The sequence below is a fragment of the Pararge aegeria genome, chromosome 8 (assembly GCF_905163445.1).
Source record: "Pararge aegeria chromosome 8, ilParAegt1.1, whole genome shotgun sequence".
Classification (NCBI taxonomy): domain Eukaryota; kingdom Metazoa; phylum Arthropoda; class Insecta; order Lepidoptera; family Nymphalidae; genus Pararge; species Pararge aegeria.
The window spans coordinates 6,547,814-6,571,961 of NC_053187.1; the positions used below are offsets into that span (position 1 = coordinate 6,547,814).

General features: G+C 35.8%; 1 protein-coding gene across 1 annotated transcript in view; it reads right to left on the reverse strand.

Moving 5' to 3' along the window:
• Positions 1 to 12,086: 12,086 nt before the first annotated feature.
• LOC120625788 (bifunctional heparan sulfate N-deacetylase/N-sulfotransferase) overlaps positions 12,087 to 24,148 on the reverse strand; it is a 75,644-nt gene continuing 63,582 nt past the window's right edge. Inside the window, exons 11-14 of the mRNA XM_039892995.1 lie at positions 18,245 to 18,400; positions 15,938 to 16,054; positions 14,155 to 14,334; positions 12,087 to 12,519 (exon numbers count right to left, since the gene is read on the reverse strand). Coding sequence (XP_039748929.1) covers positions 12,300 to 12,519; positions 14,155 to 14,334; positions 15,938 to 16,054; positions 18,245 to 18,400 — 673 coding nt within the window. The 3' untranslated portion in view covers positions 12,087 to 12,299. The remainder of the gene's footprint in view (positions 12,520 to 14,154; positions 14,335 to 15,937; positions 16,055 to 18,244; positions 18,401 to 24,148) is intronic.

Consider the following 24,148-nt stretch of genomic DNA (forward strand, 5'->3'; position numbering starts at 1 on the left):
AAATGTGACAGTGCGTTTGTACGCTTGCCGGTTGGCGCAGTGAGCAGCGACCCTGCTTTCTGAGTCCATGGCCTCGATTCCCACAACTGGAAAATGTTTGTGTGATGAACATAAATGTTTTTCAGTGTCTGGGTGTTTATCTATATATAAAAGTATTTATGTGTATTATATTTATAAAAATATTCATCATATCTATCTTAGTACCCATTACACAAGCTACGCTATGTTTGAGGCTAGATGGCGATGTGTGTATTGTTGTAGTATATTTATTTATTTAATCATTTTAACAATTATTTGGTTTACATCGTGAGGTTAGTGTGTATAATTGTTACATCAGCCGTGCCATCTTAACCACACACTCTTTTTTTATTTTAGTTTTCTGTGTTGTATACCATAAAAGTATATTCGTTCATTCATTCATTCACTCATTCTCTTTAGCTTAAAATTAAGCAACAACAATCAAATGAAAATGAATTGTAAATAGTTGAGAAAGTCACTTTAATAATCTCGGAAGGCAGTTTAAAACTTATTTTCGTGTGATAGTGAAGTCGACAAACAAACCGACCGACTGAACAACTAAGTGGAAAGTAATCAAAGGAGACTCTTTCCTGCTCTTTTAGCTTAATGGACAAAAAATGTAATTATCTTTTCGATATTTTATTAGGTAGGTATGCATAAAAGAGAGTCAGTCAAATAAAACAAAATTGGTACTATGTTTTTCTTTTTCATTTCTTGACGACCGATTGGCACAGTGGCCCTGCTTTCCCAGTCCAAGGCCGTGGAATCGACTCTCATAACTGGAAATTGTTTGCTTTTTTTATTTAATTTTTTACTACAAGTTAGCCCTTGACTGCCATCTCACCTGGTGTAAGTCATTACAGGCTAAGATGGTAGCGGGCTAACCTGTTAGGGAGTATGGCAGTCGTACCCCTGATTGGTTTCGATGCGACCTCGCACCGGAACAATAAATCGCTCAGCGGCACGTCTTTGTTGGTAGGGTGGTAACTAGCCACGGCCAAAGCCTCCCAACAGACAAAAACATGAATGAGTGTGATTAACATGAAGTGTCCGGGTGATTAGCTACCATTGCTTTGGGACTAGATAGCGATGTGTGACGTGTGTATTGTTGTAGTACCTACTACTACAGTACATATATTTTACGTATATGTTTTTCTTCGTTTCTAGTTTATTTAATAAGATTTACCTTCAACGAACTTCAGCCGAAAAACCCGACTTTGGACGACCTAACCTTTTTTGTAACTAAATCTTTAGTTTCAGTTACAAACTTAAAATAGCTAAAATAGCATTTTAAGTTTGTGAATAGCCTGTCAATATAATAATAGTCTGTATAAAAATAGTCTGTCAAGAAATACTTCGTCGTTAGTGCTTAGCATTTTGGATTTTATTTATTGGATTTGTATTTTATTGGATTCCAAGGTCACCGAATGTTCGACCAAGCTTCGACCGAATATTGTAATTATAATAATACTAGTTGTCCCGGCGAACTTCGTACCGCGAATCTTTTTTTTTTTTTTGATGAATGTTATAATTTAATACTTATTATCCTATTTCGGACTAAGAGAAATCCAAAAAATCAAATATCTTAAAAATTGGTCCAGCCATTCTTGAGTTATAAATGGTGTAACTAACACAACTTCCTTTTATATATATAGATATAATAATTAATATATAAAGCTTCGACCAACATTTTAAGAAGCTTTCGCTTGGTTGTTGGTTCAAGGGTCGGATACAGAAGGCAGTAGTCCTTGAAACGGCGCGTATTGTGAGGAGGTTCTTTTTTTTATAAATTTTTAATAGTGTTTTTTAATTAGTTTTTAAGCATTGTTAATAATTAAAAAAAATAGAATAAATGATAGAGATAAAAAATATAATAATAAATAAATTTATGAACCAAAATTCACAAGTAGACTTCAAACTATTATGGTTTAATCATAAATTCTTACGAATTTTACCGTACACCACCGTGCCTTCGACAAAAGGTAACATCTAAGGAAATTAATTAACACCCACCTACTCACTACATGAATCAAGATGATGATAGAATTGGTAGTAGATAGGCAGGCACTATAAATATATTTTAATATTAACTAACAATCTTATTTAAAACTATTTACAAAAATCTTAAGTGGACAGAAAAGCAGGTAGCTTAAAAATGTGACAAATTAATGCCACGAACGTCCAATTTGTTGTTACTGTTAATGAAAGCCCGTGAACCGGTCAGTTTAAGTTAAATAATATTAGGTACTTACTACTGTAGTCGTTAAAACCGGTGGGTTTTGTAGATGCAGGTAGGTGTACCCGCATTGGAGTAGCGTGGTCGGGTCTACGCTCTTAACCTCTGTCTCCTGTGAGCTAATGTGCAGTAGGATCAATCAATCAATCAAAAATACTTTATTGCACACAAGAAAAAAAAAAAAAGAGACAAAAACAACAAAGGTACAATTAAATGTGTGCAACAAAGGCGGCCTTATCACTTATAGTGATTTCTTCCAGGCAACCATTGTGAGGAATTGGCTCACATATGAATCCTTATAGCGGTGCGCAAAACTCTAAGAATATACATACATATTAATAATTACAAAAATTACAAAAACAGTACATATATAAAATAAAATAAAATACTATATGGTAAAATAACTAATATTAAAACTATATATGTACAGAGACTGAGGATAATGCTACCGGGCTAATGAAAAAGGCAACTTTATGCAATATTGCTTAAAGTGAGTTTGCTCATTTTCCAGATGCAAGACACATCTGAATCTCTTTTTCAGATAAATGTTATGAAAATAGATCAGAAATATTACCTAACCTTGCATGTACCAACATTGTACACTCACTAATTACTTCGTGCAATAAAGACTATCTTTATATCTAAATAAAATAGATCCCAGCGGGTACCGCCCTTATTGCGATGTGGATTTTGTCGATGAAACTCGGTTGACAAATGTGATAGTCCTTTAATTAATTGGAGCAGTCGACCGGAAGTTGGGATACGGGTGCCTACCGGTAGTCGAATGTAGGGCAATGGTAATGACACCTTCAATGCGTATAATTACTGAGCCCAATTTAGTTAAACGGTTAGAGAATAAATCAAATAATTGGCATTTATTTGCTTATCCTATCTAGCAGCATACAGCACCAGCCCGGATAAAGGTTAATAAAAAGCATCGTGCTGGCCATGGGATTGCGACGCGACCGTCGAAGCGTCTAGTATCTGAAACAAATGTATGGAAATATACCAAGTATGCTATGTGGCAGCGGCAACCGCTAATGCGGCTATCCATACAAACATTTCCTTTTTTTCCTTGTCCTCTGGCCAGCACGTAATAAATGTAGCTACGAAGTTTCCAAACGCGCCCGGATTAAGAAAAACAAATCCACAACACAGCCGGATATACTTCATGTTATCACCGTCTAATACTGTACTAACCAAGCTTTTCCATCATTTATGTAAACCTATGTATAATAGTTAGGTTAGGACCTAAACTTATGTAACTAAGCTATGAAAATTAACCGATATTATTAGTCGATTTTAAACACATTCCGGGCAACCCAGCCTCCTACAGTTCTTGTGCTAAGTTCCCTTAATCCTTTGCGTTGTTGTTTCACTCTCGACGACCGAACTTTATAGCTAAGTAGGTCTTCACTCTTCATACATTATACTTAAACGTAATATCCATTACAAACTCCACTGCGATTACGTCCTTGAAGCAAAACTGAAGTTACGTAATACAAATACGAGTAGGTATTAATAAACCGGCGAAGTCTCTGAAACTTGAGACGTGAGCTCCGAAGTTTCGCCAAATACCTATTACACCAAAGCGACACTAGGTAACTTAAATGTTGTTTGTTGGACAATCCCCTATCGTTGCATTGCCTGCGAGTTTAACCTCTTTTAAAAACCCTTGGGAACCGTGGATAATAAGTCTGCTTTCCATTGTTGGTACGTCATCTGGGCCGAAAGAAGGTTATTACTTAAATTAATGTCTCGATCATTTAAAAAAAATCTAAATTCATTAATTTGACGTCCGACTAGGCAGTGCCCCTGTTTCTGAGTATAAGGCTGAGGGTCCGATTGTCCACTACTGGAAAATGTTTGTGTGATGAACATTAATGTTTTTCAGAGTGGGTGTTTATCTGCATATTATAAGTACTAGCTGACCCGTGCAACTTCGTCGGCACCATATCGGTTATTACCGAAAAATCACGAATAACTGGCATTTTCTAAAAATGAATCCCCTGAAACCTTGTATACTCAATTTCATGAAAATCGTTGGAGCCGATTCCGAGATTCCGATTATAATATATATACAAGAATTGCTCGTTTAAAGATATAAGATTTATAATGTATATTATTCATGTGATTATTACCCACCACACAAGCTACGCTTACTTTGGGACCAGATGGCGATGTGTTTATTGTCTTAGTAAATTTTATCCCGGCAGAAACTCAGCAGTTATTTTTTTCAACATCGTTTCACAATTTAACAATCATCGTTCTACGTTTCCAAGCAACCTTATCATTAAGAAATTCATCAATAGTAACCTCGATGTATTTAATGTTTTTTTATTCATTTTTTAATCTCAGGTAAAAGTAAATCTAATATACCTATCATGTTATAAAATCATATACTCAGCCCCACAAAGGTTTTCTGCTTCTAAGACGATTAGCTGATGTATTATTAATAATAATATTATTATAATTATTATATATTAGGAAACTAAATATCAGTTGCTTCAACGGTGAAGAGAAACACAATCCGCACATGGCTAGCGACTAGAATGGTAGACTACGGCCTAAACTCTTTACATTCTGATGGGAAGCCCACCTTCGTCCAGATCCTTACACACACACATACACATTCCTTGCCACACGAATAAGCACGCACACACCTCCACGCGCGCACATACGTTCACACACACAAACACATTTACTCATACACAGACTCACACACATCCGTACGCACATACATCCACTTACTGCATTACCCAGTCTCACAAAAAGACACATTTTATTTATTTTTCTTTACTATTTAACATGTTGCATGTTAGTTAAATCCATATCTAAGATAAAATATACTTGTCGTAGTCCTATGTTTTTGTATGAATAATTATATAGGGGAGAGCACTGATATCTATAGTAAGAGTTTTTACTCAGTTTAGGTATCAGTGATTCAACCAAACATATGATTTCTATCACTATTTCATAATCGTGTGAATAAATGATTTTTATTATTATATTACCAACAGTTAGATTGCAGTCAAGGGCTAACTAGTAGTGAAATAAAAAAAAATAACTTGGATCATGCAACGATAGAGAATTGTCCCACAAACAAAAAAAAATTACCTTCATTACTTAGTTCAGTATATATTTAAAGTGAATGTTGTAAATGGCCTCTTAGCACTCTCTAGCTTCTACGCCGTTTCCATTAAACTTTATTCTTTGGATTCAATTACATTCATTGAACGCTAATCCCTCGAGAATGTTCCGAAATCCCGATAGAATTGATTATCCTTTTACGTTTCACTTGGATATTTTAAGGTATTTTTTATTTACCCCAAACTAAAAACTCGTGCCATATTAATATTTTGTTATACCTGCAGTGTTCACAAGAAATGTTTTACGGGAAATAAACACAATTCTATTATTTATTTATAGTTATATTTTGTAATGTTCAACAATGTTAATTATATAAAAAAAACACAAATAAAAAAAAAAAAAACAGCTTTTGAGTACCCAATTAACCGGCGATCAGGGCTCAAGAGTGAGGAACCTCCTTACAACACGTTTCAATTACTACTGCCTTCTATATACGACCTTTGATCCAACAACCGTATGTTGGTCGAAGCTTTTCGCGAGAAGACCATTGATTGATGCAACTATCGGAACAGTAACGGTCGACTTAACGTAGCAAGCTCGGAAAAAGTTCCAAGTATTTCGATACTTTTCCTTTTTAGCTTTAATCTTAGTATCGTCATGTGGAATAGTAATGTCAACAATTATTGCACGGCGTACTGATCGATCGTCCCGCACTATATCAGGTCTATTAGCTGCAAACGTGATTAAACGTTTATTATTAGGGTTCCTATTTTAAAGATTATCTATACGATGATATATTTAGACAGTCGGTTGGCTCAGTTGGGAGCTTTCTGAGTCCAATGCCGTGTGTTCGATTCCCACAACTTGGTAAATGTTTGTGTGATGAACATGATTGTTTTTCAGTTTCTGGGTGTTTATCTGTATATTATAAGCCAACTTAGTATACAAGCTATGCTTACTTTGGGGCTAGGTATCTTTTGTGTATTGTCATAGAATAAATAGTAAGTATAGTATTACTTAAAAGATAGTTTTTTCAATAGCAATATTAGACAACAAGCAAATTGACCACATGCAGGTGGAAAACCGCCTTAAATAGATAAACTTTACGGGCTTGCAAGGAACACATCCCACCAGCCTACCCGAGTCTATAAACCTGCGGCATGGGTCACAGCCTTAGGTTTATATACTCAAGTCTGTCTCATCATCATCATCATCAAAGCTCTACAGCCCTGGGTGGGCCTTGGCTTGGTCAAGCATATTTCTCCATTTGAGGCGGTCAGAAGCTGCTTCTTTCAAGCTCCGAACTCCCAGAACCGGCATATCCCTCTCAACTCCATCAATCCGCAGACTTCTACGACCTCGGCCTCTACGCCCCTCCAAAGTTCCCTCCATCAGCCTTTTTGGAGCTCTCGTGTCTTCCATGCGTTGCACATGCCCTACCCATTGCATTCTTAACAGTTTAATAGTCTTGATGACATTTGGTTCTTAAAAAGTTCGTATAGTTCGTGATTATACCGAATGCGCCAAAAACCATTATAGCACCAAACACTCGTCGCAAGACCTTTCGTTTGAAAATGAGCAGACTGTTTTCGTCTTTCTTGCTTAAGACCCAACACGCAGAGTGTTGGGTCTTAAGCAAGAAATGTAATGCTTAGTCATTATGCCATATGTAAGTCTTAGTCTGTCTGTAATCATTATAGTCTACCTTCTACAGTAATTCGACTTTGCGACAGAAATAAGCCTGGCGGTATTATTTCTACTAGGTGACTTTGAGAATGTTTCTAAAATAACTACTATTTTCAATACTCAACCTTTGTTATCAAGGTAGAACTATAGAAAAATTTTTTTTTGAATGCGCTTGTCTGAATATAACAATCGGAAAGGTTATTTTTGCATTATATAGTTTAATTATTGCGGAAGATAATTTTATCACGGCTATTTGCTATCACGCTACGACCATCAACAGTCGCGTAACGCAAGGGTGATGTGACGCGGTAGTTTCGAGAACATAAGTTTATATGGGAGAAATTAACTTATCAAAAGTTAATCACGGTAAACCGCTTGTGCTTACCTGTATATCTGTAATAGATAAGTTACTTAGTATAAGTACGTTGTAAAGAGGGGCAATTATTGAGGAATGTTGTACTTATGAATTTAAGAACATTATAGTCCCAGAATTGTCCCTGTCGGGGATCGACCCGGGGCCTCCCACTTATAAAATCACAACGCTCACTATTCTCCAGGAAGGTTGTCAAAAGCACCAATTTGCTCGATATACTTATAAAATAAAACGACGATAATTATATACTTTTTAAATCATTTAATAAAATAAGTGATGTATTAATTTCTCATAAAGAACACATTGTAATAGCAGTCATTTGAAAAATGATATCTCGTATAAATTCAAATGCATAGAATTGTACATGCAAAATGTATAAAGGGCCTTTGCAGCGAGTGAGATTTCTTTCGGAAAACTTATTTAAATTATATTTTTGATCCTCAAGCGACAATATAAAAACTAAACATTATGACCTAGTGTATATAAATGAATACAACTATACAATTTAATGAAAATATATTCCGAGCCCCTTAATTAAAAATATACGTAAATTCATTATTCGTAAATAAATCAAAATTTTTAATACGGAATTTTCATAATTATTTAGACTTTAAAACTAGAATGTTGAAACACAATTTCTATAGAAAGTTTTAAGGCCATTTTCTACGTAACACATTAACCACTCCACAATCCATCGAAAACCTCGGAAGTGTAGACATAAAACTCTAATTCTATAAAGCTTTGTTTAAAAAAACAAAAATAATATATTTATATTCAATTTAATACATACATATAAAAAACATTAATAATTTACACTTTATTCAAATATTCACTTCGTAGTTTTACAATATACATAATCTATTTATCGTCGGAAATACAAAAAAAAAACAAGTCGGGAAGTTTAAGTACCAACATCTATTACACATAGTTCTGTTTTATCAATCAGACCATATCCCTCGCCAATAAAATCATGCGTATCAAAATATATTCCGAATACATTTAAGTTTGTTTCACTGTGCGGTAATTACTATTCGCACTCACCTTAACACCATAATATAAATTGAGTCCAAATCCAGAAAGCATTCAAAAGGTAGATACAAAATAGTTTATTTAAACTAAAATTATTGAAACAAAAAGTGCCTACTTTAATAGCAATATCAATACTCCGTAGAATGCATTCGAAATTTGGATCTCTAATTTCAGTACACAGCTTCAGTGGTAAAAGGTCAATAAGTCAAAAAATGCATTGCGTGCGCTTAAATGGGTAAACTATATAAAAAAAGTTTGTAGAAAAAGAGCCTTACCATATTTAGGAATATTTATATTGTTCACAATTAATGGGCTGAATTGTACAACATTAAATTAACTAAAATAATACGATAACTTAATAAAGTTAATAGGTAGGTATAGCTGCCGGTCGACGGTTCAAGGTAGGTTCAAATATATACGGTACATAACGTCAGGGGTTGAGAAGTATGAAAAAAATGCTGGCATCCAATTTCACGTTAACAGTATTAAACAGTATTATTCTTCAGAATTAAAACACAGTTGAAAAGAGATCAAGTTATGTATATGATATAAATATGTCTCGGTCAAAGTAAAGTCTGATAAAAGTCAAAGCTCTGCAGTCGGTTATACACCAACCAACAGTTAGCGCGTTCAAAATGGCCTGCCTGTGCAAATTCAGTTTTTAGAAATATATTAGTAGTCTGAAGTGTCATTTGTACATGGTACTATCCTCTAGACGAGTCTACAATATCTCTCAAAACTCCAAACATCAAATATAACTTATAGTACAGTACAACTTTTCTGAAGTCCGGAAAGCTGACGTTGATATATTTGAACATACCCTAAACTATTGCATAAATTAATAAATAATTTAATTTCATTGTATTTCATTTCACATCCAAGTTATGTTTTCAGAAACGTCAAGTATTATTCTTTTAGAGGATTTTAATGATTAAGGTCGTCAGAACATTTTCCTAACGTAATGTAAATAAAATTAAAGGTTTTTTTTTAAGACAGTTTTTCCATATTGATTTACTATTATTGGCGCCTGGTTTTTTCGACAATCTATTTGAATTTCCATTTAATCAAATTAATGTTTCAAAGTCAACTCGCCATTTTTCAAAAAGTGTTAGGTTGCTGGTATTTTCTTACGTCCTTAATTTTTTTTCGCCACGTTATTTTTATGGTATATTTTATTTTAATTAACAATGTAAGCGATGGCACCGAGGGACTATAGTGTTGAAAATAATCATCTAGTTATATTAGGTAGTTAACTATAAAATTAGCTATAAAATGTACAAATTGTATCAGGTACATACATGTAGAAATACTAATTTAAGCGTTTCCGGAGTGCGCGTGGAATGAGATAATTCTGATTACACATGAATAGGTACGCTTTTAAAAAAAAAATCTTATGTCCCATTTCAATTTCATAAGCGCGTGTACGGACTGAATGCTTTAAAATAGTTAGCTAGTTGTAAATTGCAGTTTTTATGCAGTTGACATCATAGCATCCAAACTGCCAATAGACTGTGCTCAGTCCAGGTACATTTTGCAGATTACAGTACGCTGGATTTGTTCGCAGTCAACTGCACGATGAATTATTGCAGTCTTCTACCCCTAGTCTTGTAGATGTTGGTTTGTAGTCAACTGCAGGTTTTATATCCAGTCAACTGCACGTCAGAATGCCGTCCAAATGCAATCTGCCCATAAACACTCTGTAGGTATGCCAATTGTTATTTTGATCTGGATCTCGATTAAATATAATAACAAAAACAAAAACAAAAACATGCGAACAATTCATTCAAAATGTAAATACCATGTAATTATTTGCGCGTTTAATAATAATCATTTAACGATTTTAATTCAGATGGGGAAAATAGTACTTGTAAATAGTAGCTTGTTAATAGGCTCGATAGCTCGTTCAACGCTTTTCTCTGAGATAACTAGAAATGTAGAGAGCCGTTTTATGTGAGTAAATTGTCGCAAGACATTACGAATTAAGGTAAATAACTGCTTAGAAAAGTCTGCTGCTGAATCCCCCATTCACAATAGATACTAATAACAAACGCACATCAATCATCATATGTCATAACGCAATTATCCGATTGGTTTAACTGCATAAATATTACATAGTCTAACATAAAGGTGTGTCAATGTTCGGGTTAAAATCGCGTCGATAAAAGCGAAGTCTCTCAAGAACATTGCAAACGATATCTCGAGGTATTGAATATTGGATATTTTGTGAGGCATTCGACAGTAGGCAAATAGACGCAATATGCCTTTGTTGCAGCAATTTGGTTAGAATATCTCAAATTGTTTGAACGCACCGTACCTTCTCGTAATAATTTATTGTTCTAATGATAACTAGATATCGCAACGTATCTAGATGCATATTTTTTAAATCATGATTATCGATTTATATTATATATTTTTAAAATAAACCTCGGGAGGGTTCCATCCCGAGGTAATCCTGGAATCAAGGTAAATGCATAAATATCTAACAATAATCCACTTTAACTCACCACACTTATAATAAATATCGTAATATTTTGCGACAAATCTGTCACTTAAAACGGACCATAAAAGTTTTAGTACCAAAACATTATATTTTACTAAACGGTGCGTTACTTAACGTAATAACGAGTAGCACCTATACCGATACCCTGCAAGTCTAATAAAAAAAACTACTTCGTATCAATGAGTAGTTATTACCTCTAGAGTATAAACGTTTCAAGGTTAAGAAAAACGGATGTACCTAATGATTCATGCTTTTACAAACTTCTTGGCGCAATGGGGAGCGCAATGGTGTGTCTTTTGGGCTATTTGAGAAATTATAATTGGAGACTGGCTGGGGCTAGTTACCATCCTACCGACAACGACATGCCACTGAACGACAAGAACTTTAATTTAGTGCTCCAATAAGATGTCGCGTAGAAACTCATGAGGGCTATGTGTTTATGTAAACATAACTCCAAAACCCCAATTAGGTCAGCCAGCTTCCATCTTAGACGACATCTTCGATTACCCTAAGAGAAATTGCATTCAAGGGTTGATTTATAGATCACTAAAAAAGGGCTAAAATTCTACTAATAAATGTCTCTCTATTTGGCACAGGCCTCCTCACTGATTTAAAGCAGTACGGGATTTAAAGTGCCCTGATAACACGGTGGGCAATTTCCCTAATTTGAACTGGAACTAAGTAAAAAATATGTATCTACAACTTTGGCCCGAATCCAGGCATCAAACCTAGGACCTAACGATGATTAACATTCAAGAATACATATTATTTACTCTTTTTATACTATATTATTTACTCATGTCACATTATCGCTGTTATGTCGTGACAGTGAGACTCTACGAGGTAATAACACTTCACTGCTTCTCGTTCTGCGTTCAGATGTATTGTAATATTTAAATTGTTGTGTATACTCAATATTTTTATTTATGAGACCGTAACAGCGCATCGGTGCGTAATGGCTAAATAAAAATACAACTATTATTAAAAGTATAGGGCAAGCAAAATCAATATGTACTCGTAACATTGAAATCCATAATAATATGAACACTGTAATCTTAACAAGTTTAAAAAAAGAGTTAGACACAAAAACATTCCATTCTCGATTCGAAAGAATGATATATATAATTTTTTACTTTAAATATCTGAAACTTTTACTTTACAAGACTCCATAGACAAAGATATCTCTCAACAATGATACTCTCACATTGAAAACACATTAAAAACAACATTTTACGTATTGCTATGCCCATAGTTCATAACTCGGACCTGTCGGGCCTGACTTCCGGTCAGGGTATCGCCACAACACAGACTCTGATCAGTCCATGCACTTTTATGTTCAGTTCCAACCTTTTAGGTTGTGAGAACTGCTATCCATTCGAGAGTTCGTCTTTAAGCCACTGGGGTACGGGCCGTCCAAGCCTCACGAGTAACTTGGAAAGGGCCGTGTTGTGTGGCGTGTAATAACGCCTTAAGAACTTGACCGATCGGTCCTCCATTGGCGGGTATATCCGCCCTTTGGACTTGCCGAGACATTTTGTTTTCTCATTGCTGACCGCTTGGCAGAAGAAACCTTTTTTAGGGTCATATCTGAAACAAAAATTTCCACTTGACAAACATAAACAAATCTTCTTTCTATGAAAAAGAGATCGGAGGAGTTTGAAGCAGCCCTGTTATTAAAAATGCAAATTCAATTCCTCTGTTCATGGAATCGCCTCCCATTGGAGGTTTATTGGATACTGCATATCAAACATTTGAATGTTCTTAAGCCAAGAAATTCTACTTCGTGCCAGCGATGTTACTTGGTATATTATCTAAAGGAAGTCGATGAATAACAATTCTTCACGATATGGCAGAGTTGTTTAAACTGCAATTATGTCGGGGTCTTAAAAATTTTAAATTGCATTATAAGATCGGATAAAACACTAAGTGTTGCCCGCGGTTTTAACCTCGTATGTTTCGGATTTTTAAAACCAGATTTGTTTTCGCGCATTAAAAGTATCCATTTAGAAGATACAACCTATTTTGATCCAAAATTAATTGAATATCGGCTTTACTTTTTAAGCCTTGCTTATGCAACAATGGTTATTTTGATAAATCCTGCAGAAACCGTTCTTCAGTGCTTTTATAAATTATACCTAATAAGTATCCTTTGTCGGATTGCTTCAATTTTTGTCTTGAAAATTGTTAAATTGAATTAAGGGATTAAAGTTATGCTAGCCTGGTAGCCTATATTTGGTAATTGCATATTTTTCTGTGGTTAAATAAATCATCATTTCAAGTCGACTTTATTTTTGTTTTAATATGAATGTTACGCGATTTTTATGAAGATTAATTTATTTTTGGTTTGGTATGCCATACCTCAGAGGTGGTCTCATTTCAATTTGGTAAGGATTTGATAAATAAATACATTGGTATTTAATAAAACTGACTATAAAATAAAAAAAATAAATTAAAAAAAGCCTTTTCTATATTACCAATAATTACATTATTGCATTTTTCTTATATAACATTATTACTAATCATAATTACTAATTTGAATTTATTTCATAAAAAATATATAAAGTTAATTTTGTGACTATAACAACATATAGAAACAAAAATAAAGTAGAGTTTTGAAAATCCTCCTTAAAATACTTGATCCCTAGACACTTGATGTTTGCTTTAAAAAGTGAAAAAAAGTTTACATACTAAGACGAGCAATAAAAAACGGCCAAGTGCGAGCCGGATTCGCGCACGAAGGAACGGAGCGTACCATTATCAATAAAAACGACAAATAAAATCACGTTTGTTGTATTTTAAATATTTATTTTATTCTTTTTGGTTTTTATAGCGGCACCAGAAATACATCATCTGTGAAAATTTCAAATGTCTATGTCGGTTCATGAGATGCAGCTTGGTGACAGATGGACATACAGACAGCGGAGTAATAGTGTTCTGTTTATACCCCTTGGAATGGAAACTCTAAAAAATATTATGTATGTAGTAAATTTTACTAACCCCGTCACGAAAACGATGGGTGTTATAAGTTTGACGTGTCTGCCATTAGCATGCGGCATCGTAGGTCCCGAACGGATGGACTGATATGAATTTTGATTTTTTTTGTTTGAAAGATATTGAGTTGGAAAAATTTTTAGCTGTGTTTTATGAAACAAGAAGGCCGCCGTTTTCATAATAAGACGCGCGATAAAAAACAAGACTTTAGAATACTTGTCGTATACTTACTTGAGAAGCTTCTGGTAATCGAGATGCGGTATCTTGAGGAACTTCTGCAGTGCGTTCATAGCAGTGGCTGGTTCGGCGCGTAGTAGCGAACCGTCTAACACGTGCAACTGGTGAGCGCTGTATTCGCCCAGCCATCGCTCTAGATAGTGACTGTATTTACCCGGGTTGAGGCAGCGGTTCCTGATCAAAAGCAGAACAACGTAGTGATACACACACACACACATGAGTGTTTATCTGTATATTAAAAGTATGTATGTGTATTATATTCATAAAAATATTCAACAGCTATCTTAGTACCCATAACAAAAGCTACGCTTACTTTGGGACTAGATGGCGATGTGTGTATTGTCGTAGTATATTTATTTGACGGCCGACTGGCGCAGTGGGCTGCGACCCTGCTTTCCGAGTCCAAGGCCGTGGGTTCGATTCCCACTACTGGTAAATGTTTGTGTGATGAGCATGAATGTTTTTCAGTGTCTGGGTGATTATATGTATATTCTAAGTATTTATGTATATCCGTACTAATATTATAAATGTGAATGTAAGTTTGTTTGTTACGCTTTCACGCAAAAACTAATAAACCGATCATCACAAAACTTTGTACTCATATTCCTGAAGGTATTAGAAGTAATGTAGGATGCTTTTTATCCCGAAATTAAGCTCAGTTCTTTTGGGAGAGGGGGACGAAAGTGTTTGACGATTTTACACCATAACGCCGTCAAATGATAAATTTAAATTTAAAAACTACACCAGTTCTATTTTTATAAAAGAATACACAACTTAAAAATTTCAGTACAATTACACCTAAATTGAATGCCACATGTCTTTCGAAAAACAAAAATAAACGCAGACGAAGTCGCGGGCAACAGCTAGTTATTCATAAAAATATTCATCGGTCATCTTAGTACCCATAATACAAGCTACGCTTACTTTGGGACTAGATGGCGATGTGTGTATTGTCGTAGTATATTTATATTTATTTATTTAGAAGCATATTAACGTCCCACAGGTCTACGCACAGATCTCCTCTCTTCCTTTTTTCTTTTCTATTCCACTACAAGTTAGCCCTTCACTGCAATCTTAACTAGTAGTAAGTGATGACGCTGTCTGTTAGGGAGTATGAAGGTCATACCCCTAATCGGTTTTCACGCGACATCGCTTACACGGCACATCTTTGTCGGTAGGGTGGTAACTAGCCACGGCCAAAGCCTCCCACCAGACCAGACCAGAGAAAATTCGGAAATTACAAATTCCCACATTGGCCCTGCCGGGAATCAAACCCGGGACCTACTACTACTTCACAGCGCTCACCGTTGGGTCTCATAGAAGAAAAACGGTTTTAGAGCATAGACCTAAATCATAAGTCAGTGATACACACACACATAATAACCGGGATCGACGTCTTAACGGGCTCTCCGAGGTACGAGGGATGACAACACCAATTCCCAAAAACCAGGCTGTACCTACTAAGAATTCGCGACAACCAGATATTGACATAGACCCTCTGTCTATGTCTATGTTCGGCTGTCGCGAATTCTATAGTCTATAATCTGTATTTATATTTATATATATTACGTATATTTATTTAAATTATCTATGTATTTGTATCATTACACTTTGGTATCAGTTCTTGGCAGTATCCCGTTCTCTTGCTGTAAGTCCTATCAACAAAGGTTGCCTGTAAGAGATTGCTTACTGCAATAGGGCCGCCTTTGAATGTCTACATTGTGTACTGTATAATAATCAAAATAATCAATATTAAATTTAATTATCCAATTTTTACCTCAGGTCCCGAAGAGGTTTCGGCGACGAGTCGTTGGCCGTGATGACAGTGTGGAAGGTGTAATTGTTTGCGATGGGGTCGCCATGCGAACGTATGTGCTGGTACCACGAGTAAGCTCTAAAACAATACATATTCATATAGCAGTAGAAGAGCTTTTAGTGGCAGATCTCGTCCGGGGAAGAACAACTACAATGCATATTTCTGCCGCTAAAAATCATTATTCCGATCTTGCGGGTTCCTTGCATACCATGCGAAGTGTTGCTCTGTATACAACGTGTAACCGAATTACAATAATGTTGAAGGATACATAAATATATTTCAAACACAACATAACAATACATAAGCATATTTATTATTCCATTAAAACGAATTCAAACTTTTGTATAAGACAACCCTATTAAAGATAAAAGACCGACACGGGCATAGTACCTATGCTACGAGACGAGTACTTAATAAAGTGACAGGCGTCACATGATTTAAATTTTGCATGTGATGTTAGGGCTGTATCTGATTTCTTTCAGTAATTTTCGGTTTCAGAGATAAGCCTCAGAGACAATACAAAACGTTTATCTAAAGCTAGTGAAGTATTCTTTCGGTTTTCATTTATACGTTGTATAGTCGGTGGTTCTTCAGTAACCATCAGGTGGGCCATATGATTGGGTCGTCGATTATTACTATTAAAAAATAACGATTTAAATTAAAGTTATCTCCTGGAATGGGGGGAGGAATGGCTGTCATCCACATGAGATGAAATGAAATAACACTAATTGTGATGTGCCACGGAGCGTACGACAGTGAGGTACGTACTGAGAGTTTTTGAAAGAAAAATCTAATTTCGATCAAATTGCTCCGACCCAGAAACTCGTCACTCGTAATCAATGCCTCAGAAATACCAAACTGGTAAATTTTAAGTTTTGGAGGTGGGCGTGATCACTGTTACGCAGTTTCATACTTTTACAATGATCATCGTTTCATTGATTAGCGGTTAAGTTATGTTATTGTTCACAAATAAATAAATAAATCCAATGTAAGTTGGTTTGTTACGCTTTCACGCAAAAACTACTTAACCGATCCTCATGAAACTTTGTAAACATATTCTTGGAAGTGTTAGAAGTAATATAGGATAATTTTTATCCCGACATTAAGCTCGGTTCTTTTGGGAGAGGGGATGAAAGTGTTTGACGATTTTACATAACTCCGACAAATTATAACCGTTTTAAATATTTTTTTTTTGTACTATATAGAAGTTATAGTTTATGTTTACGTGTTTGTAGTATTTTGCCCAAACTTTGTGTAGATCTGATGACTGTGGTTGGAGATAGAGGACAGAACACATCAGCGGACAGCAGCAAACCCCTCATTTAAGACGATACTGAATACTTTAAAAACAAAATCAAACGCAGACGAAGTCGCGGGCAACAGCTAGTACATAATAAATTTTGGGGGTTAGAGTAAACTTAAACGACTTTTACTTAGCTAATGGTCAGTGAAACGTTGAAGGAAAATATCGCAAGGAAAGCTGCTAACTGAATTCCATCCTGCAATGTTCTCAAGGGCACTTGGCCAGCGTAGTGGATTTTGGCCTGAACCCTTCTCATTCTGAGAGGGAGACCCGTGTCTTGTAGTTGGGTCGATGATGATGAAAGAGTGACCACTCTTTTATCAGTTTGTCTTCAGCAAACCTAGAAATCGTTTCGAGAGAAATATGGAGTTAGGAAAATAGTTAGGGCGGGATTAAGATTGTTTGCTCGGGGAGTGTGCTATAACTTATACCTGGCCAAATTAACTTTGCCACCACTTATTTCCTAGAATTGAGAACATCCAAATGAGTTTTTTCATAATAGCGCGGTTAGCTCTGATATTTATGTTGCTATTTACTTGCACCTGAATTACCAGAGGAAAACGAGAATTAAGTATTTAAACCGCGTCTTTTGATTCGAGCTTTATGAAAGCAGTATTCCTTTCAGTAAACTTACATTTTGTGTAATATAGCCCCGCTTTTGTAGAATAAGCAGTTTCAAGATTTCGCAGTAATTACGTTGTCTTTAGATGAAAGCTTATGGTTTAATTAAGGTTGTGTCTTTTTTTTAAATCTGCGTAGTCAATTAGAGCTAAGCATGATTTTATAACGTGAAAATAAATTGAAATAAATTATACACTTCTTATTTATGATTTATGGAATCCTTTGAAACGATGAATAAATTAATTTGAAAAAAAAATATTTGAGTTAAGTTTCTAAGTAACCAAGTAACGAACGTTAAAGTTCATGTTTTCTATACTGTAAAAGCGAAATGTATGTCACATTACCTTTTTGAGGGAGAGATGAGAATCGCAATTATCTTCGCATTTGGTAGCAGCGCGTGCGCACGCCGTGGTACCAAATCGCCATCGAAGTACGTAGCCGACTTTTCGAACGTCAATTGCGAACTGTTGCTGTGCTTGGGTGGGAAGAAACTCAGATACCTGTCGGAACAAATATCATTTTACAGAAATATAGTCAAAAATTCATTTTTAAAAACTACGTCGATACATCGCGGATTAAAATAACTAAAAATTGGTTGTCTGTAAAGTCGGCTTACTGACGATAGTTGAACGTGACAACGTCGTAAGAAAATACTGATGGAATGGTTGCATTTTTCAAAAGAAATTTTTTATTTTATTTGTTTGATAGATATTATCGTTGCTATAAACATTTGACACCACATTCACTTTTCACTGCACTTCATCCTTGCCGAAAACATGTATTATTGTATAGAAGCTGTCCACGCGGACGCATCGCTCACTCATATAGGAGAGAGACAGATGTCGAACGCGGAGGCCGACTGTGCCTCTTTGTCGCTCGTTCCGCGCTCTCGCTTGCACTTGAAGCCTTGAATGGAACGCCTCAGAGCGAGGTAACGCCGCATACGTCATGTTTTTTCGTGCGTGCAGCCGGCTCCATCGAATTATAAGACGTTGTCACGTCAAAAAAAAACTACTACTAGTTTTTATTTTTAGTAGTAGCAGTAGAGCTTTTTGTGAAAGGGCTCGCCCGATATTTCCCGCCAAGCAGCATTACTGTGTTCCTGGGTCTGTTGGCTGCCGGTGTAAAGACAGGCTCGTGAGGCTTCACCACCTACGCCTCAGGTTTATATACCCCATGCGCCACTTTCTAGGACGTGTTCCTAGCATGCTATGTGAAGTGTAGCTCTGTTATGTTTCTCCACTTAGCATCAGGTTTGTCTGTTAATTTTTACTAAAAAAACATAGTTCCGAGCTGAAGTAGGTACTTGCTGCATTATATTCCATAACTTAATCGGCTCTGAATTATTTCTGATACCGTGAAATTACCGGAATCCATCTGGGAGTTTATACATTTCCGAAATATGCTCGTATAATCAATGGTATGTAATGAAACGAGTTTGAATTAAAAAAGCTGGTAATGAGTTCCGTTTACATTTTCATTGCTGCTCGTACAAAAAGCGACATTCATAATATTATTTTTTTCATTTCCAAAGTAAAGTCGTTAAATAAAGGGCATAAAAGTCTATTACTGCAGACGGGATATTTTAAAACAAAACTGCCTAAGAACAAAAGCGAAACGAACACTTAGAGGCTCCATCAAACATTCGTCTGGGAAATTCAAAAGTATTTTAGCGGTAACAATAAAATGGTTTATGAACGTCGTTTTATTTACAAGCACTATGTAGTCGCAGCGTGGATCGATGGGGGACATTTGATTCGGTACGCCTGTCACAAAGTTGCGTGCAGAAAATACAACCGCTTACTTTGTCCTTGCCAAGCTGGCACCACACGAAGAGCGTTTAGAGGGCTTTTACAGCTCCCAATTAAGTAGTTGCATTTAAAATACTCTCGTAATTTCATATACCGCAGCTTTTGTTCTGTCGTAACAAAGTGAAGTAGGCTCTTAATAAATCATAAATGGATCTGAATTCAATACCAAAGTTTTAATAGACTTTTATAAAGAGAAAAGACCCTTTGTCGTAAGACTGTTTATGTAATCAGTTGACTAGATTTGTGTAACGCAATATGGATCGTTATAAATATTAGCCGGGTATGGTACACATAAACATAAACTGCCCTCCCGCGTGGACACGTGCTCGCATTTCTTTAAATTTACATTATGTACTTATCTCCTTCTTTCTTCTTAGAAGGTGTATCTCCTAAGCCATGTCCAAATTGCTTGATTCAGCTCTGCTGACTTGATAGAAAATGCATTATTTTTATTATAAGGATTACTATTCCATGCCTAATTATGACGAAACATTATAATTTTTAAATTATTTTAAACGTTAAGTGTGATAGAGTGGCTTTTTTACAAGAAATTGTATAAAGTAGAGGTATAACGCTCCCCGTGCTTTTTTTTAGATCTAATAAATACCAATATTTTGTCATAGTCAAATGTTTGAAAGCACGTACATTTTCGATAGAGTACGCCGGATAGTTCTCGACCAGTTCACGGGCCTTTCTTGTTAAGTGTGTCTCGCAAAAGTAGTTTAGAATTTAATTAGTCATAAAAATAACTTGTTAATAGCTACATTAATGAAACCTGTATTATTTATTGCTTGGTACCAATTAATCTTATAAATAAAAGGTGCGTGAACTAGTAAGTGTTTACTACACGCGAAAATCGTAATCGACCTATGGGTTGGGTCCGGTGCGTGTTATTTACGGGTATATCGCAAAAGGATTAGTATTTTATGGTTAATAAACTAGCTAACCTTCTGTATTAATACTTCGGCCAATAAAGAAATAAAAAAACTATTTTTAAATACGTCATAGGCACCACCATCGAGTTTAGATCATCATCATATTCATTATCAACCCACTACGGCCCTCTGTAGGGATCTGCTCTTATAATGAAAATAACTCTAGTCTACCACGCTGGCGAATTTCGGCCGGCTGACGTAGGAATTTTGACCGGAGAACGCTTTTTTAGACCCGCAGTAGATGAACACAGTACATCAATCGAGCCATAGGTAGACAGTGAAGCGAGACAAGTGTCCAGTATTGGACTCCAACGAATGAGACGAAAGTTCTCATAATAACAAATAAGTATGTAAGCGAAGCTTTTGTTATGGCGGCATTAGAGAACGTGTTGACGTTTGCCACGATGACATACGAATTTATTTTACGCTCAAGATGCGGCAATGATGTTTCACATATAAAATCCTAATTAATATTATAAAAGTGTGTTTGTATGTTCCTTCACGCCCTAAGTAAGCAAACAATCCACTTGATTGTTGAAATAGAGCTATTCAATTTTTTTTTTATTCCACTACAAGTTAGCCCTTGACTGCAATCTCTCTTGATGGTAAGGGATGATGCAGTCTAAGATGGTAGTGGGCTAACCTGTTATATTTAAACCATACCCCAATATGTTAATACGTGAAATCGTACCGGTAAGCTAAATCGCTTAGCGGCACGTCGTAGTCGGCAGGGTGGTCACTAGCCACTGCCGTAGTCTCCCACCTGACTAGACAAGACCAAGGAAAATTCTGATATTACAAATTCTCGAATTGCTCCTGCCGGGAATCGAACCCGAAACCTACAGCTGTGGTTTTCAGCTGTAGGTTCCGGATTCGCCGTTGCGTCATGGAAGTCGTCAAAAGGACGGAGAGTGATATAGGCTACTTTTACTCCCAGGAAAATGAAAGATGCCCACGGGATTTCCAAAAAAGCTTCGTAAACGCAGACGAAGAAACTGGGTAGCTACAGGTAACCTTTCCCGTTTATGTTTGTAACTGTCACTTATATAATAGAAGGTTGGATACCGTGTTCATATAGCATAATAACAGTTCGACTGAAATAAATTGAGCCTTGTCATGTCTATCACGAGAGGTTAACCCGCGGAAGGGTACGTGCAAAATGATAAATATGACATCTTTTGTCAAAAAGTTATTACACGTAGCTGGCGATAAAGTTACAAAGGGTATATGTAAATGAACACATCTATTATATTGTAATAAAGTGCTTTATTTCACTGGGACAGTATTATATCGGAGGGAATACATAAAAAATATTTACGTTCCTTATTACAGCTACTTTCGCCAAAGGTTGTCTGGGAGAGATAACTTTAGCGATAAGACCACCTTTGCACATCTAAACTAGTTTTATATTATTTTTTTATTTTATCCATTGTGCAATGAAGAATTTAATAAAAATAAATTTTGTTTGGGGAGATTTTTTGAGATTTCTTATAAGATTCTAAAAGATTTCTTAAAAGATTATTTTATAGTTTTTACTGAAAGTAATCGGATACAGCCCTAACATCACATACTAAATTAGAATCATGTGACTTTATTAATTAAGCGTTTCGTATAGCGTAGGTATTGTGCGCGTGTCGGTCTTTTATATACAAAAGGGTTGTCATAAGTTAACACTTAGAATGTTTTTAATTCTTTTTTTATGGAAAAATAAATATACTTCTTTTGATTTGATAATTTAACGCGGTGAATCCTTATGAAATTCGGTTACACGTTGTATTGCATGTATAATATTTACTGTTTCGAGGATGTAAATCAAGTGTACATTATTTACATTTGCAAATAACAGACAGCTAATATTATTATAATACCTGTAGCTAAGGCCTTGTTCCTGAAATTGGAATCACAAAAGCCGTTAGTTACATTGCTCTAGGTGAGTTTTGTAATTGCTTTTCAAACGACTACGTTGAAGGTAGGGAAGGGGTGTTTAACAGTCTATGCATTATATATAGAATTTCCACTGAAGCGTCGAACCCATCGGGCCTATTCTGATACCTGGGGTTGTCAATCGATTTGCCTTTATTACAAGGATACCATGCGCTATATTGCCTTAGAATAGTGTAGTTGTTATAGTATAGCTTTTATGACACTCCGTAAACGCTAATGAGTGCGAGCGAGAGAGATTGATAAAAATAATTATGACTAATTCTTACAAATTTTATAAATGCGAAAATGCGGCTAAACTGCTTTTTGTTTTTATGGGCATAAAAGGACAAAAACAAATCAACTTTTTTTTTTATAGAGTAAGTAGAAAGGCTACTTTTTATCCTGGGAAAACAAACGATTCTAACGGGTTTGTTAGAAACCGTAATAAAGAGGCACAAAGAACGCGGGCGACAGCAAGTAGATTATAAAGGCGGTGCAATAATATTTAGGGCTTTAGCAATTTGATCCTTTTGTACCTATACTTGGAGATCTAAGCCTAGTCGTAAGATCTGTATTTCTTTACGTTTTCGAGTGAAACACAAACACAAATGAACCTACTACATATATCTGAGAAAATGTAAAGAAAAGAGAATTATAAACCATAATGCCTATCACCTGTCAATTTTGACTTTGACTTCATAAGATGACCCGACGACAAATGAAAAAGGGAAAGCATAAGAAGCAGTCATTACAGTTCAGAGCTCAGGTAAAGGATTCTTAAAATAAATAAATATACTACGACTATACACACATCACCATCTAGCCCCGAACTAACTAGCTTGTGTTTTGGTTACTATAATGGCTTATGAATGTTTTTATGTATAATAACATACATACATTCTCATAATATACAGATAAACCAGAAATACCCAGACACTGAAAAACAATCACGTTTATCACATAAACATTTTCCAGTTGTGGGAATCTAACCCACAGCCTTGAGGACTCAGAAAGCAGGATCGCTGCCCAATCGGCCGTCAGCCAGTTCTCAAAAAATTCAAAAATTCAAGATGCAAAATTATTTTTTTTCAGGTAGGCCTGAAAAAAATTATGAAGCATTTGTGAAACGCCAAGTATGTCTGTTTGTAGTGACTCTACCACTGGTTCGGAAGGCAGATTCTGAGAGAAGAAGCCGGCAAGAAACTCAGCAGTTGCTCTTTTCCTAAAAAGGAAAATGCTTGCAGCCGATAGAAAAAACCCCATCCACTTATGTATTCATCTACTTTGGGGAATTGTTCTGATAAATCTAATTCATTATCTCTATACGTTGCAGTTTTTTGATTATACTAATTTTGGTGATTGGCGGTGTAGGTGGCCCATTCTCGTCGTCACTTGTAGGATCTGCTGATAGCGTCCCCTAGTCACTGGCTCGGCAATGCTCACGAGCAACTGTCACACGTCTACTCTCGCCTGCGGCTCGGGTAATACTGACGTAGTAACATTGCTCAGGAACACACGAGACAGTGTAATCACATACACTATGTCCGGTCCAACCAGAGTCCAGATTGTCCACCTGCTG